General features: G+C 34.5%; 1 protein-coding gene across 1 annotated transcript in view; it reads right to left on the bottom strand.

Moving 5' to 3' along the window:
• LOC129228328 (sodium/potassium/calcium exchanger 3-like) overlaps nucleotides 1-9,369 on the bottom strand; it is a 183,838-nt gene extending 174,469 nt beyond the window's left edge. The window contains exons 1-2 of the mRNA XM_054863005.1: nucleotides 9,363-9,369; nucleotides 8,593-9,066 (exon numbers count right to left, since the gene is read on the bottom strand). Of these exons, the coding sequence (XP_054718980.1) occupies nucleotides 8,593-9,066; nucleotides 9,363-9,369 (481 nt within the window). The remainder of the gene's footprint in view (nucleotides 1-8,592; nucleotides 9,067-9,362) is intronic.
• Nucleotides 9,370-12,892: the final 3,523 nt, after the last annotated feature.

Below are 12,892 nucleotides of genomic sequence, written 5' to 3'. Positions count from 1 at the left end.
ATGGTTTCTCTAATTAAATGTTCCTTTTTCCTAAAAATGAAAATAAGGCCAAATAAACTGCCAAAAACTGAAAAGAATCGGTGGAGCTGTCCCTAGGGGTGGGGGGGGGGGACACAGAGGTCACTATACACTCGAATCAGCAATTACGTAAGAAGCATTTAAAGAGCCTTTTTCAACCTGAATTATCAGTTATCACTATCTCACAAATCGCTCACTCTTAGAATTCAAAGCAAGCGTCACACAGTTTGGATAATTTCATGCAGCAAACGCCTCGGATAGAAGCAGTTTTGACTATTTGTTCAGTTTTGCTTCAAACTAATACTGGTGGATGCAATTTATCGACAGCCGTGTTGTGGCTGCTGGTGCTTTAATGCTTTTTCAGATGTAATTAGTAAATAAGGAATCCAAAAATTCAATATTATTTGCAGAGTTTTGGTCAATTTTTGAATGAGAATGATCATGTGAAAGATTTAATTTAAACAACAGCAATCACAAAGAAAAATATATCTTTCCCCGTCAAAGGTTGGCTTTCTGAAATTAATTTCAAATCTTAACAATTCTTTTTTTCGCTTTATTTTTTCTTTGCTTTATTAAGTTGCTGTTCTTATTTTTTTAAATACTGACGTGCTGATAAATTGAATAACATTTATAGTTTATTCAAAATTCATTAGGATTTGTACCAAGGACAAAATATTAGTACAATAATGGGATTTTTCCTTCAGTCAAAAGTAGTACTTTTAATCACTAAAATTGACAGAATAAGCAAAAAAAAAAAAAAAATTGCATGGACCCAGAATATTCTTTTATTTTCCCAACAGTTATTTTTTAATTATTTTTTTTAAATGTCCGATTTATGAAAGAAGGCGTGGTCTTGATGACGTCACAAATGATGCACTTAGGCTTATCTTTCTATCGCGCTTAGACGTTATGAAAATCAAGAAACGAATTAAAATTGCCCTCTACGCTTGCTATCAACCCTATCGTTGCCAATACGCGTGGGTAAAGATGCGAATTAAGTATTTTGTTCTGTGCATGGCATCAGTGAATGGCATTCATCATTTATGATGTCATCGGCAGAAGCATAAAGAATGAAAGCGCACCGATTTAAGCATTTTTTTTTTTAAATATTAAACTTAAACAAATGATTTAAAAAATGGTCAGATACTATGTTTTTAAACATGCTCTTTCAGAGAAAAATACTTTTAAAATTTTGGAAACGACCCCATTTGCGATCCCCGTAACCTGAAAAATAATGTTCAACAATCTTCTTGTGGAAAATAACCGTGCAAATCCTTAGGTTCGCTTCTGCGCAAGAGGGCGCTTTTCGTTTATGCAAATCAGCCACTATAACCGTAACTGTCAGTTCAATAGTTAAGATGATTTTTAACCCCCGACACACAAAGGAAGGGGGTTATAAGTTTGACGTATCTGTGTATCTGTCTGTGGAATTCTAGGGCCTAAACGGATGGACCGATTTTGAAAAAAAAAAAAAAAAAAAAATTGTTCGAACGGAGAGTTGATCGAGAGTGTTCTTAGCTAGGTTGCACCTTTAGATGACATTAATTAACGAAGATATTAATTAAAAACCTCTAAAAGGGTTTTTGCAATTTTTCAGTGAAAACAGTTAAAAATGTTTAAATTTCATACCAAAATGAAGAGAACTTTTTTCCGCGTTTGATAGAATGTGTTTGGAACTTCCATGGTTCACAGAATTCGAATTATAACGTTTTTTTACAGCAGATTTTAATAACGGCTCAGCCTTTATTCACGCGATTGATGACAGAATTCATTGTCGGCCGACAAGGAAATTAAAAGTATTAATTTAAAATTTTTATCTGTTGCCAGTTTCTATTTAATAGCAAATAAAATACCTGAAATTGATTTTTAATAATATAAGGCTTTTAAAAGGATTTTCAATTTTCCCTCTTGATTCTACAGTAGCAACTCAGTCGGGGTTTTTTAAAATTTTTAATTTTATCGTTGCTTGTTTTCATTTCGAAACTTCGATAGCTTTGATGTTGGTCGGCGCGTGGCAGGTTTTGTTAGCAAGAGCAGCTTGGAAGCCCTTTCGATTGTAGAAGTGAAATTAAGTTTGTTTATATTTTATAGATAGTTTCCTAAACGTTTTTCTTTACTTTTTCCATGCAACTTGATATCCACTGATTAGCAGATGCGCATAACAACAGGGACGTTTATGGTCAAATTCCACCGCATAGCACAAGTTTTAAACGTGTAGCCAATCCTAGAATGCTAACAACCTAGAATTGAAATTGTTTTTCATCCTTTACGATTTGCGGCTCATTATTTATCAGATGCGTTCACGCACGGAGACATTTTTGGCCAATCCTAGTATGTTAAGAAGCAAGGATTTTTAATTGATTTTTATCCCTAAACGACATAATGTATGATGGTTATCAGAGGTGCAAACATACTGGGATGTCTGCAGTCAAATTCCAACCCAAAATGTAGGCTCCTAATCATGTCTCCAATCCTAGTAAAATAACAACCATGAATTTTCATTCTCTACGACTTGAGAAAAGCTAATTACCAGATAGGCTGAAAGTTGTGGACATTTATGGCAAATCCTAGTACATCAAAAAACGAAAATATTATCCCAATTTCCCCCCAGGATATAGGTTTCCAATTATGTTAGCCCTTCCTAGTATTCTAATAAACAAGAATTTGAAAGTTTTTTCTGGCCATGGTCCTGAGCCAAATTTGCTAGCAAGAAAGAAGACTGGGTGACGGCAACGTAGCAGCTTGGCTAGATTAGAGATAAATAATGGAGCTTTTAATGTTGTTTATTTTATGCAGTGGATAAGTTCTACATTTATATGGAACTTTTAATGTCATTTAATATCTAAATTGCATGAATAAGTTTCCATTGCGTAAACAATTTCCATTCTACATAAATAAACAGTCAACTTGGTTATTGACTAAGAATTTAAAGCTGCAAAAAGTATGGGTTTCGAGTCTTTATGAAGCTTTAAAGAAAAAAAAAGCGAAAAGAAAAAATAAGAAAGAATTCAAATAAAATCGCGGTTTTTCCAGTCTTTTTCTATTTATTGGAATAATTAGAAATATTTAAAAAAAAGGAGATGTCAATTTTTTCAGAAATTTTCAATAGCTAATTTTGATTTGATGGCCTCAAATTTAGATATTTTTACTTCCTTTTACAACAAAAAAGGAAGTATTGTATTCGCGAAAAAATTTTCACTCAAAAATCGACCTTAATTTCCATTTTGCTCATCCTCGAATGAATGTTAAGTTTTTTTTTTTTCGACTCGACCACACGTGGATAATTTTCTAAGAACGTATAGACACGCGAAATATCCATTTTGACAATTCCCAAATTAGTTCCAACGAGTTTTCTCGTGACGTCTGTATGTACGTATGTATGTATGTGCGTATGTGCGTATGTATGTAGCATAACTCACGAACGGTATGTCCTAGAAAGTTGAAATTTGGCACGTAGACTCCTAGTGGGGTCTAGTTGTGAACCTCTTCTTTTGGTTGCATTCGAGTGTTTCTGAAGGGGGCTTCCCCTCCTTTTTTGGGGCAAATCATTGTTAATGTCGATGTAAACTCAAGTGGTGTTACAATTTGGCGAACACTTGGCGATATATCGCCAGTCTTCTGGTCGCCAAGTTTTGTCGCCAACTTGGCGACAAATTTGGCGATTTTTTAAAAACTTGGTTTCAATTTGGCTATTGTTGGTGATATTTGGAGAGTAAACTATTGAATTACATTAAAAATGCCAATAACGGGAAAATGGCATTAAATTGGATGTAAAAGGAAGTGATGTGAGGCACACATCAGCTCGTTTTGACCAGGGAAACCAACTGAGTGAGATTTCTAAAATTTTCAAAGATTGATTGGTCAGTTCGGTAAATGCCATAGACTAATAATAAGAGTAGACCGAGCTTTTTCATTCTTGCTGATGAAGAAAATTGGTTCATAGATGTATCACGTGACTAGTGGAAGGGCTTGGCGAAGACTTTGGCAGCATTATCTATAGTTTGGCACTCGACATGTATTTTAAGACAATGTGTTTTCATTAAAAAAAAATTTCCAAGTGCAGAGATTGAACAGTTTTTTTTTTTTTTTTTTAGTTATGCATTATTTTGACACTAGTAATAGTTTTTGGTCACAGTTTTCAGTAACTTTTATTTCATTCGGAACTACTACGTCAGCGTTGGCGTAAACGTAATGGCGTAAACGTTTTGCGTTAACGCAAAAATGTACTAATCGGTATCTTAAATTGAAATTGTAGGTAAAAATCTTATCGTTTGCCGATTCTTTTTGGGCGCTTGAATATTTAATTGCTTAGAGAGTTATTGAAATTGACTAAAGAAAATGCACAATACTTTCTAAACGAAAAACTCACTATATTAACAAAATATTTACAACTTAGAATAACAAATTTACAAATCGGACTCCATAAAAGATCATTCTTCCGTGTTCCATCAATTTTTATTTATTTTATTTCGATCGTCTGCTACGATCAACGCCCGCTGTTGCTAGGATATCCACTAGTCACATGGTTTGGTTTATGAGCAGCAAAAGGATTGCCATAGCTCGGTCTATTCTTATTATTAGTCTATGGTAAATGCAGATAAATTACACAACAATACGCAACTTGATGTGAGTTTGAATGTCGAAAAAGTTGGAGCAACTTAATTTCAAACACATATCATTGATTTGTGCTGATGAATCATAAATGTATAGAGAAAGAGATACCTGGTGAAGTGCAGTCCTCTTCAAGGGGTATTGCGGTAGGAAAGCTCGCATTTGGAGACTGTGTCGTTGATGTTGGTGGTCGTGAAGGACTTGGCTGTTTCACTTCGTGTTTGGGCCACAAATTGGGACCTGCAAAATAAGGGGATCCTTTTTAGGTAGGGGAATATGAAGCAAAGTGAAATGACGGGCTAAAGAGAAACGATGAAATATTTACGAGGGTCTGTCGGGGTTTTTCGGGCATAAAAATGACCTGCTTTGAAATTTCCTGTCCTGTATTAAATTTATATATACATATTTTTTCCCCTTTCTTGCTTTAGCTTAGCATTATGACTTTCCTGAACAGTTTCCTTCAAATTACAAGACCCATTTGCAGTTAAAGAGCAAAGCATGATTTTAATAATAGTCTTACTCAATGTTTTCGAACTTAGGTTGAATGTAGGTACAATATAAATAATGAGAGAGCATGAATACTAATTTTTTTAAGTATTAAGATGGATTTTAGCCTGAAACTAACACAATATGACAAGTCGTTAATGGACGGGAAGTAGTCTTTTGTTACAGAACATTTAAGCAAATTTAAACAACCTTCCAATTCATTTTTAGCATATATTACCTTGGGTAGTGAGGATGCACATACATGCCTATGTTTTATAGTCTAACAAATTTTTATTTGTCCTTCTGATTATTAAAATCAAATGTATACCCAAATTGCCCCATGTTTTTAAAAATCATTACTTACATGAAAACTAATTATGTTAAATGTTTCAATTCAATGCCAAGTTAAAGTAAACATACGAAATGTCAACATACAAACAACTTTAAAAACAGAGTGGCAGGTTAATTAGCAGCACTATTCGGAAGTAGTTGGTTTGCATTGCATTGCAATCTCCGAAAAGTTGAATTTATTTTTCATCAATTTCAAAAAGAGTGTTGGCAACATTTTTTCAGCATATATTCATAGGTAAGGATGATGTTTATAGCTGTGAATTTTTGTAGGTGTATCAAATGAATATTTTTCATTTTATTCAATAAAATATAACTTATACCCAAATTACCTAGACTACTCAAATTAGTCCAACGGACCCTGTGCTTTTAGTGCCATTCATCTAGCATTAGTTTAACTATGTAGGAACTCATATTGTCTATTCCAGTAAAGAAAAATGTACCTCTAAAAGTCAAAGAATAAGATAGCACAAGCAATTTTTAAAAATTGATACTCATATATTTGTAGTAAGTCAAAACTTATTTTTGCTATCATTAAATGATAAAGTTCTAGCGATTAGTATTCTGAATATTAATTGAGATCGGCTAATATTCAATGCATTAATTATTTATTTAATATTAGGCTTATTTGTATTTGCAATGCTTTGTAGAGTTAGTCAAGTGAACGCAGGCAAACTAAAATAGCTCATTTCATTTACTAGTTCAATCCATTATTTAATCACTTATATTCTCATTTATGAATTATTTTAACTACATACCTTTATTTAGTAATTCCCTTATTTTTTCACTCATTCAATCACTTTCTTATTCATTCACTATTTTGTTCACTCATTTATCGTTTTTGTCCTATATTTACTTATTTATTTATTTATGTATTCGTTTATTGTTTCATTTCTTTTTTGTTTATTCATTCATTCTTTTATTTACTCATTTATTTGATTAAAAATATCTTTAACAATCGAATAGAAAATACTTCAGTAGGCAAATATATATATATTTTTTCACTTTGACTCAAGAAAAAAACGAAGTAAAAAATTTTCACCTTTTACTGGTGGTGCAAAATTACCGCCAAAAATGAAAAATAACGTTTCAATGCAAGTGTTATTATAAAATATACTGATTTTTCGTAATTTTCATTTTCATTCTATTTTCTGTAATTCATGTATCGTAATTTTCAGAAAAAAATTAACAGAAAAGCAAAAAATGCAGTTTGTGCTGTAATACTTCATAGATTCGAGATTCTTTTATGGCATCACAAAAAGAAAAAAAAAAAGAAGAAATAGAAAAAGGGGGGGAATGCATAATTTTACACTCCCCTCCCCCATTTTTTTTACGATTTCACAAAAAAAAAAAAAAAAAATCTCAACTTGTTGAGAATTATGCACTGTGAAGACAATTCAGAAACGTTCCTGGAAAATAATGGGCAGCTCATGTGCCCAATTTCTGCCGATAACATAACTTGCAAAAACCAATAATGTTTTCCGCTAAAATTCAGTCAACTCCTGAAATTATCCTGAAAGCCTACGGAAGAATTCAGAAATCTTCCCGTTTAAAGCCAATCGTGTTTCTGGAACTTACAGGTCGTGTCAGGAACCTACAAGAACCTTAAATAAGAATAATATACTGTAAAAACAATTCAGAAACGTTACTGGAAAATAATAGGCAGCTGATGTGCCCAAGTTTTGCTAGCAACTTATCTCGCAAAAATCAGGAACGTTTTCCGCTAAAATTCAGTAATCGTAATGAAATAATCCTGAAAAATCCAGAAAGCTTTCCGTGTTTAGCCAGTGGTTCAGAGTGATCTAAAGTAGGGATAACATAACAGCTCCCAAAGCAGTGTTGTCAGCATGACCGAAGCTATGTCGAAATTGCAAGCAAATATCAAGAATCTCCCTCGCTTGCAATTCTTGCATAGCAACGTAGCCCATACTTATTCGCTCCCTTTGGGAGCTTAACTAGCATTTCTTTTCTTTTCTTTCTTTCTTTCTTTCTTTTTTTTTTTTTGCGAAAAAAATGAACGAAAGATAGAGAGAAAGATAAGAAGAGATGAAAAAAAAAAAAAAAAAGAAATCACCGGTCCGCGAATTGTTTTCAAAAGCTCTGGCCGGTGGGTGGATCAAATTCATGAATTGCTACAAGTTGCACGAAAGTAGACCTCTGAATGGTGTGAAAAATATTTTAAGATACCAGTTTAGAAATTGATTGAATGTATTTATTTAGTGTATAGATTTATATTTGATCTTAATTCGGCCAGATAACAAGCTCTCAATAAAAGTAAATTGTAACCCTTGACAATACGTTCGCTTTGCAAGAATTTCGTTCAAAATTAGAAGCTGGGTATAGCAATCCCAACTTTGTTTGACCATGGTTGGATCCAAACCCTACCTTAGCTTTGTCCGACGGTTCCGGAGACAGGAGTGGCCTTCACGGGAGATCCTAATTCCAGGATAATTTCAGGATGGTTACTGACTGTTAGCGGAAATCGTTCCTGTTTTGCAAGATATGTTTCTGACAGAAATTGGGTACCTTAGCTACTCATTATTTTCTAGAAACGTTTCGAAATTATTTTTAGTGTAGGGACGCCGTAGATCTACACTGAAGCGTTCATCTGTCATGATGTTGTTTAAAAGCTCATTTTCTACATAGTATAATACAAAAATTATTCTGATTGTGTTACATACAATTCCATGCATACATGAAATACACCGCCAGTTAAGTCAATTCCAGCCAAGGACTGCAGTTTCGTGCTTATTAGCACTCATCAGTAGGGAATAGGAAGTGACTGAGCTGGAGGTGGAAAACCTGCTGATGAGTGCTAATAAGCACGAAACTGCAGTCCTCTGCTCGAATTGACTGAGTTGGGCGGGGTATTTCATGTATTTCTGCCTTAGCCCTGGCTGTAGGGCGGTAACTTACTGAATTCAATGCATATCTGATATTCACCAGGACGAATGTACATACTAAATATTCTTTCACAAAAGTCAAAATTTTCATATAATCGAGGGAAGATATTACTTATTTATAAATAGTCACAGGGCTCCCCCCCCCTCCCAACCCCAAAACCAGAATGTCACGGAATACCGTTGGTCCGTGGTTGGAATTTTTTCATTCAAAAAAAAAAAAACTTACCAGCTAGTCCTTTTCTTGGCCTCGCAGTTGTGACAGGACTGGTCTCCTGCTCATCAACTTCACCTTCCTTCTCATTTCTTTCCGCTTGCTTTCCATTTTTGTCATCTAGATTTTTGGACGACTTTTGCGTTGGCTTGGCGCTGCTGTTTTCCATTTCTTCACCAACTGAAGAACTTTTTTCGCGATTTTCATCGTCCACTTCATTGTCCGCCTTTGATTCGTGCCCTTCTTGAAGCTCTTTCTGGCCTTTGGAAGCCGAAATTGAATCCTTACCATCTTCAGCATCTGAAGCTGGTGGAGGACTACCTGTTGATTTTCCTAGCTTGAATTTGTTGCTTGGTTTACTCGAAACGTTGTCGATGTCAAGTTCGTCACGTGGCACCCGCGTCGAAACATCCGGTTTCAGGTTCTGTGACGATAGCAGGTGACGTTTTTTTAAGCTCGATTGAATTTCTGTGGATTTTTGTTTTAAATCTGGAAAAAAAAAACATGAATCAGTTTTTTATTAACGTTCAAAGTATTTCAAATATAATTGCGGAGAATTTATGCCGTATGCATTTATTAATACACAGCTGGATCTCGATAACTCAAATATTCCTTTATCTCGAAGTTTTCATTGGACTCTAAACTCTTGAAACTGTTGTAGAAACTTCCCATAACTCGAACGTTTTAGCCGGTCCCTTGGGACTTCGAGTTATCGAGAGTTGACTGTAGTTTTATAAAAGTGGTTACTTGGACAAGGAAGAGAATAACGCGTCCGACTTACTCACTTTTCATGGTTTAGGATGGAATATTTTGCTATGTAATCCTCTCATAAGTGATTTTTTGGATTGCGATATTTATCATATTAGAGGTTTGTTTTGCGATATAGTTCTCAACAGTTGAAAAGTTGCAAAATTGTTCTGCCATTTCAGTTGATTAAAGCAACTTACTAATTTTGTTTTCGTTAGTTTAATTAAACATCAGTTATAATACTTTCATTACTTTTACAGGTTTCTCTCCATCGTTACTTTAATAATGAGGAAAACTAATAATCAATGCTTACTTAATTAATTTGGTTACAGAATATTGCAGTGTCATCGGGTCTGAGGTCGCAGACAAAATTTGAAAAGAATCTGATCACAGGAAATGAGAGAAAATTGAGTTGCAAGGTTCCACCCGAGCAGACATACATGAAACCAAGTTAATACAAACATAGTAAAAACTAATTACTTGCACAGCTACTAATTAAGTTCGAAATTCTGACACTCAACTGCAGAAAACGATAAAATATAATATATTAACAGTAATTGAATGTGGAGAACAGTATAAGTAAAAATAACAATGGGTGGTAAGGTGGTTTCTGCTCCCCTAGTTATGTTCTATCCCCTCCTCCCCGTAACGTATGAACCATGGGTATTGGGACACCCTGTGTGTACGAGAAAGAAGAGAGAGAGAGTGCACATAACGTTCTAGAAAGAGCTATTTTTTACCTTTGAAGAGTTTGTCATGCAGTCATCTTGCAGTTTTGGATAAAATGAAGATTTTAATATGCATATTACATATTACGACATGCATGCTTGACAAAAAAAAGGGTTTAAATTCACAGATTTGATTTTTTTTAATTTCGAAGTTTTTTATCAGTCCCACTTTGTTACTAGTTTTAAGAGACAGTTTATTAGATTACTTTCTAACAAGTGTTTCAAAACATTTTTAAGCTCTGTTCCTTTGCTTCTTCACATACAAGGTGTCTTAAAGCGACCGCATAAACTCTGCACAGTTAGATTCCTCGTTGGGAGTACATAAAAACTGACCAAAGAACCGTTCCTGTACGATCCATAGTTCGAATACCATAGTTACGAGAAAAATACAAAAAACAAAGTATGACGTCACTGCCGGTGCAAGGGAAAAACACTTTATTGGACATATCAACAGCAGTATTTGCATATCTTTCGAGGCGATAATGTGCACGCTCCGCGGCTTAACGTCATTTGACGACGTGCTCAAGCATGCCTCGACATGCACGGCGGACACTTTGAACATCTGCTTTAAATTGTGCTTGTACTTATACTGCTGTTGATAAGTTCAATAAAGTGTTTTTTCTTGCACCGGAAGTGACGTCATACTTGTTCTTTCGATTTTTCTCGTAAACTGTGGATCGTACAGGAACATTTCTTTGGGCAGTTTTTTATGTACTCCAAACGAGGAATCTAGCTGAGCAGAGTTTATGCGGTCGTTTAGGGGCACCCTGTATATACCGATATACGTCCCAGTTTAAAAAAAAAAAAAAGCTAACAAACAAAGAAATGAAGTAGCAACAAGAAGCAGAAGCAAACCTTCTAACACTCTTCCTCTCCTAAAACCTTCATAAAAAAAATAACTACGACACTAAAAGCACGAGTCGAGTTGTTCATGTGCTGCGAGCCATAAACCGTATCGTAAAATCGAGGCAAACTGGTATTCTTTTACAACGAAAGCAGCCTGCAGAAGTTTATCTTTCGCCATTAAGACGTTTAGTTTAGTAATACTTAAAAGGCTTATTATCCTCTAGGGTATTCCTCGTTGCATCGCTGAATTTAAATGAAGTACATAGGATCCCATAAAGCATCAATGTTACATTTAAAAGAGTGTAATGCTTAAATAAGGTACCACAAAAGGCTTAGTGTTTTATTAGGAATAAAAGTAACATTTGGTTGACCTAATAGGGATGACATAATGCTTTCTTTCACTGATTTGTTTGTCGAAGTGTCTTATATTCGCTTATGTTACAATATCTCAATTCCAAAACAGATATACGAGGTCTTTATAACTTAAATTCCTGTTTTCAGATAGAATTGGTTGTTCTACGCCAGTGCTTCTTCCTTTTTTGACCCCCGGACCTGCAAGAGCTTTCCATATAAACTCGCCGACCGGTGACGTTTTCTTTTTCTTTTCTTTTTCGTTTTCATTCTTACTTTCTTTTTTTCTTTGAGAAAAATTCTTTCTTTGCACACGCAAACCAAGAGCAGGGACATATTTATTTGCAGAGTTACCACAAGGCTACCGGGTTACGAAAATAAAATGCCGCGCCAGTTTCCCAATTTTTAGAACAGCGTGCAAGAAGCAAAATTAGAAATAATTATTACTGTTCTGTATTTGAGGTACGTGTAAAATACATGTTACCAGATGTGCTATGAATGAATGTTAAACAGTAGAACTAAAAAATGTTGGAAGCAGGAAAACTCATATGTGCTTTTCTCAAATTTTTATAAATAATTGTGGTTGAATTTTAACCACTGGATGAACACTAGTTCTACTATATTCTCATACCACTGAATATAAAATTAATGGGACACGCTTTTTCATTGAAATAAAACGTCAGCATTAAGCCTCCACGCTTCAAGAACAAAACTGCTAGCATTTTATGAAAATTAATATCTCAGGAAATTAAATATTCTCCCAAAAGCTGCTCTCAAAAGAAAAATGCAAGGTTTAACACATTTAAGACAAAGATTTTCTCTTTCTATCTTATTAATAGAAGTACTTCTAAGAAATGGGCTCTTGAACTTTCCCTTTGAGGCTGCGTTACCATGGAAACAAAGCCGTGTTCAAACCGCGGAAAAATTACACTTTTAAATCTTAATTGCCGCTACCGATATCTTGAAGTTATGTCATTGCTGCTAGAAGCGTTAGTGTTAACTCGTTTTAAATTTAGAAAAATTATTTTACAGATTATGTGATCAAAAAAAAATAATAATAACATTTTTTTAATAGAGGATGTGGGTAATAGAAATAGCGGAGTAAAAAGAAATGGTAAAATATTTTGCTCAGTTTGCAATGCCGCCTATCTAGCAGCTATTCAAATTTCTTATTAAGCATGCAGTTCATTAAAGTCAAGAAAAAAAAAAGACCAAGATGTATGACAGTATAAGTCATTTTAAATGTTTTATGCTCCTTCACAAATGTGCGATTCTCGAAACAATGTCCCGAGCGTAACGCTAAGTTTTTTTTTTTTTTCCAGCTAATCAAAGCGTTCAAAAAATAATGCTTTTGAGGCAGTATTTTGAGCAATTAATGCTTATTAAAGCATTATACATGCTTTAATATAATATCAAAGCATAACAATCCCATATTTAATTAACAGTTACTTGAATAAAATAAAAAACTTAGCGTTACGCACGGGACGTTTTTTCGAGGGATCCCCCAAATACACTCACTGGCCAATGAATTTGATACCTTTGAAAGAAATTTCTTGCTTTTCTCGCACTGTGCAAAAGTCTGGAGGATGTATCATGATATGGATGGGGCATGTTCAGCTGGCATGGAAGTGGTGTCCTGTTGT

Source organism: Uloborus diversus, chromosome 8 (assembly GCF_026930045.1).
Source record: "Uloborus diversus isolate 005 chromosome 8, Udiv.v.3.1, whole genome shotgun sequence".
Lineage (NCBI taxonomy): Eukaryota > Metazoa > Arthropoda > Arachnida > Araneae > Uloboridae > Uloborus > Uloborus diversus.
This window is presented reverse-complemented; position numbering and strand designations above follow the sequence as displayed.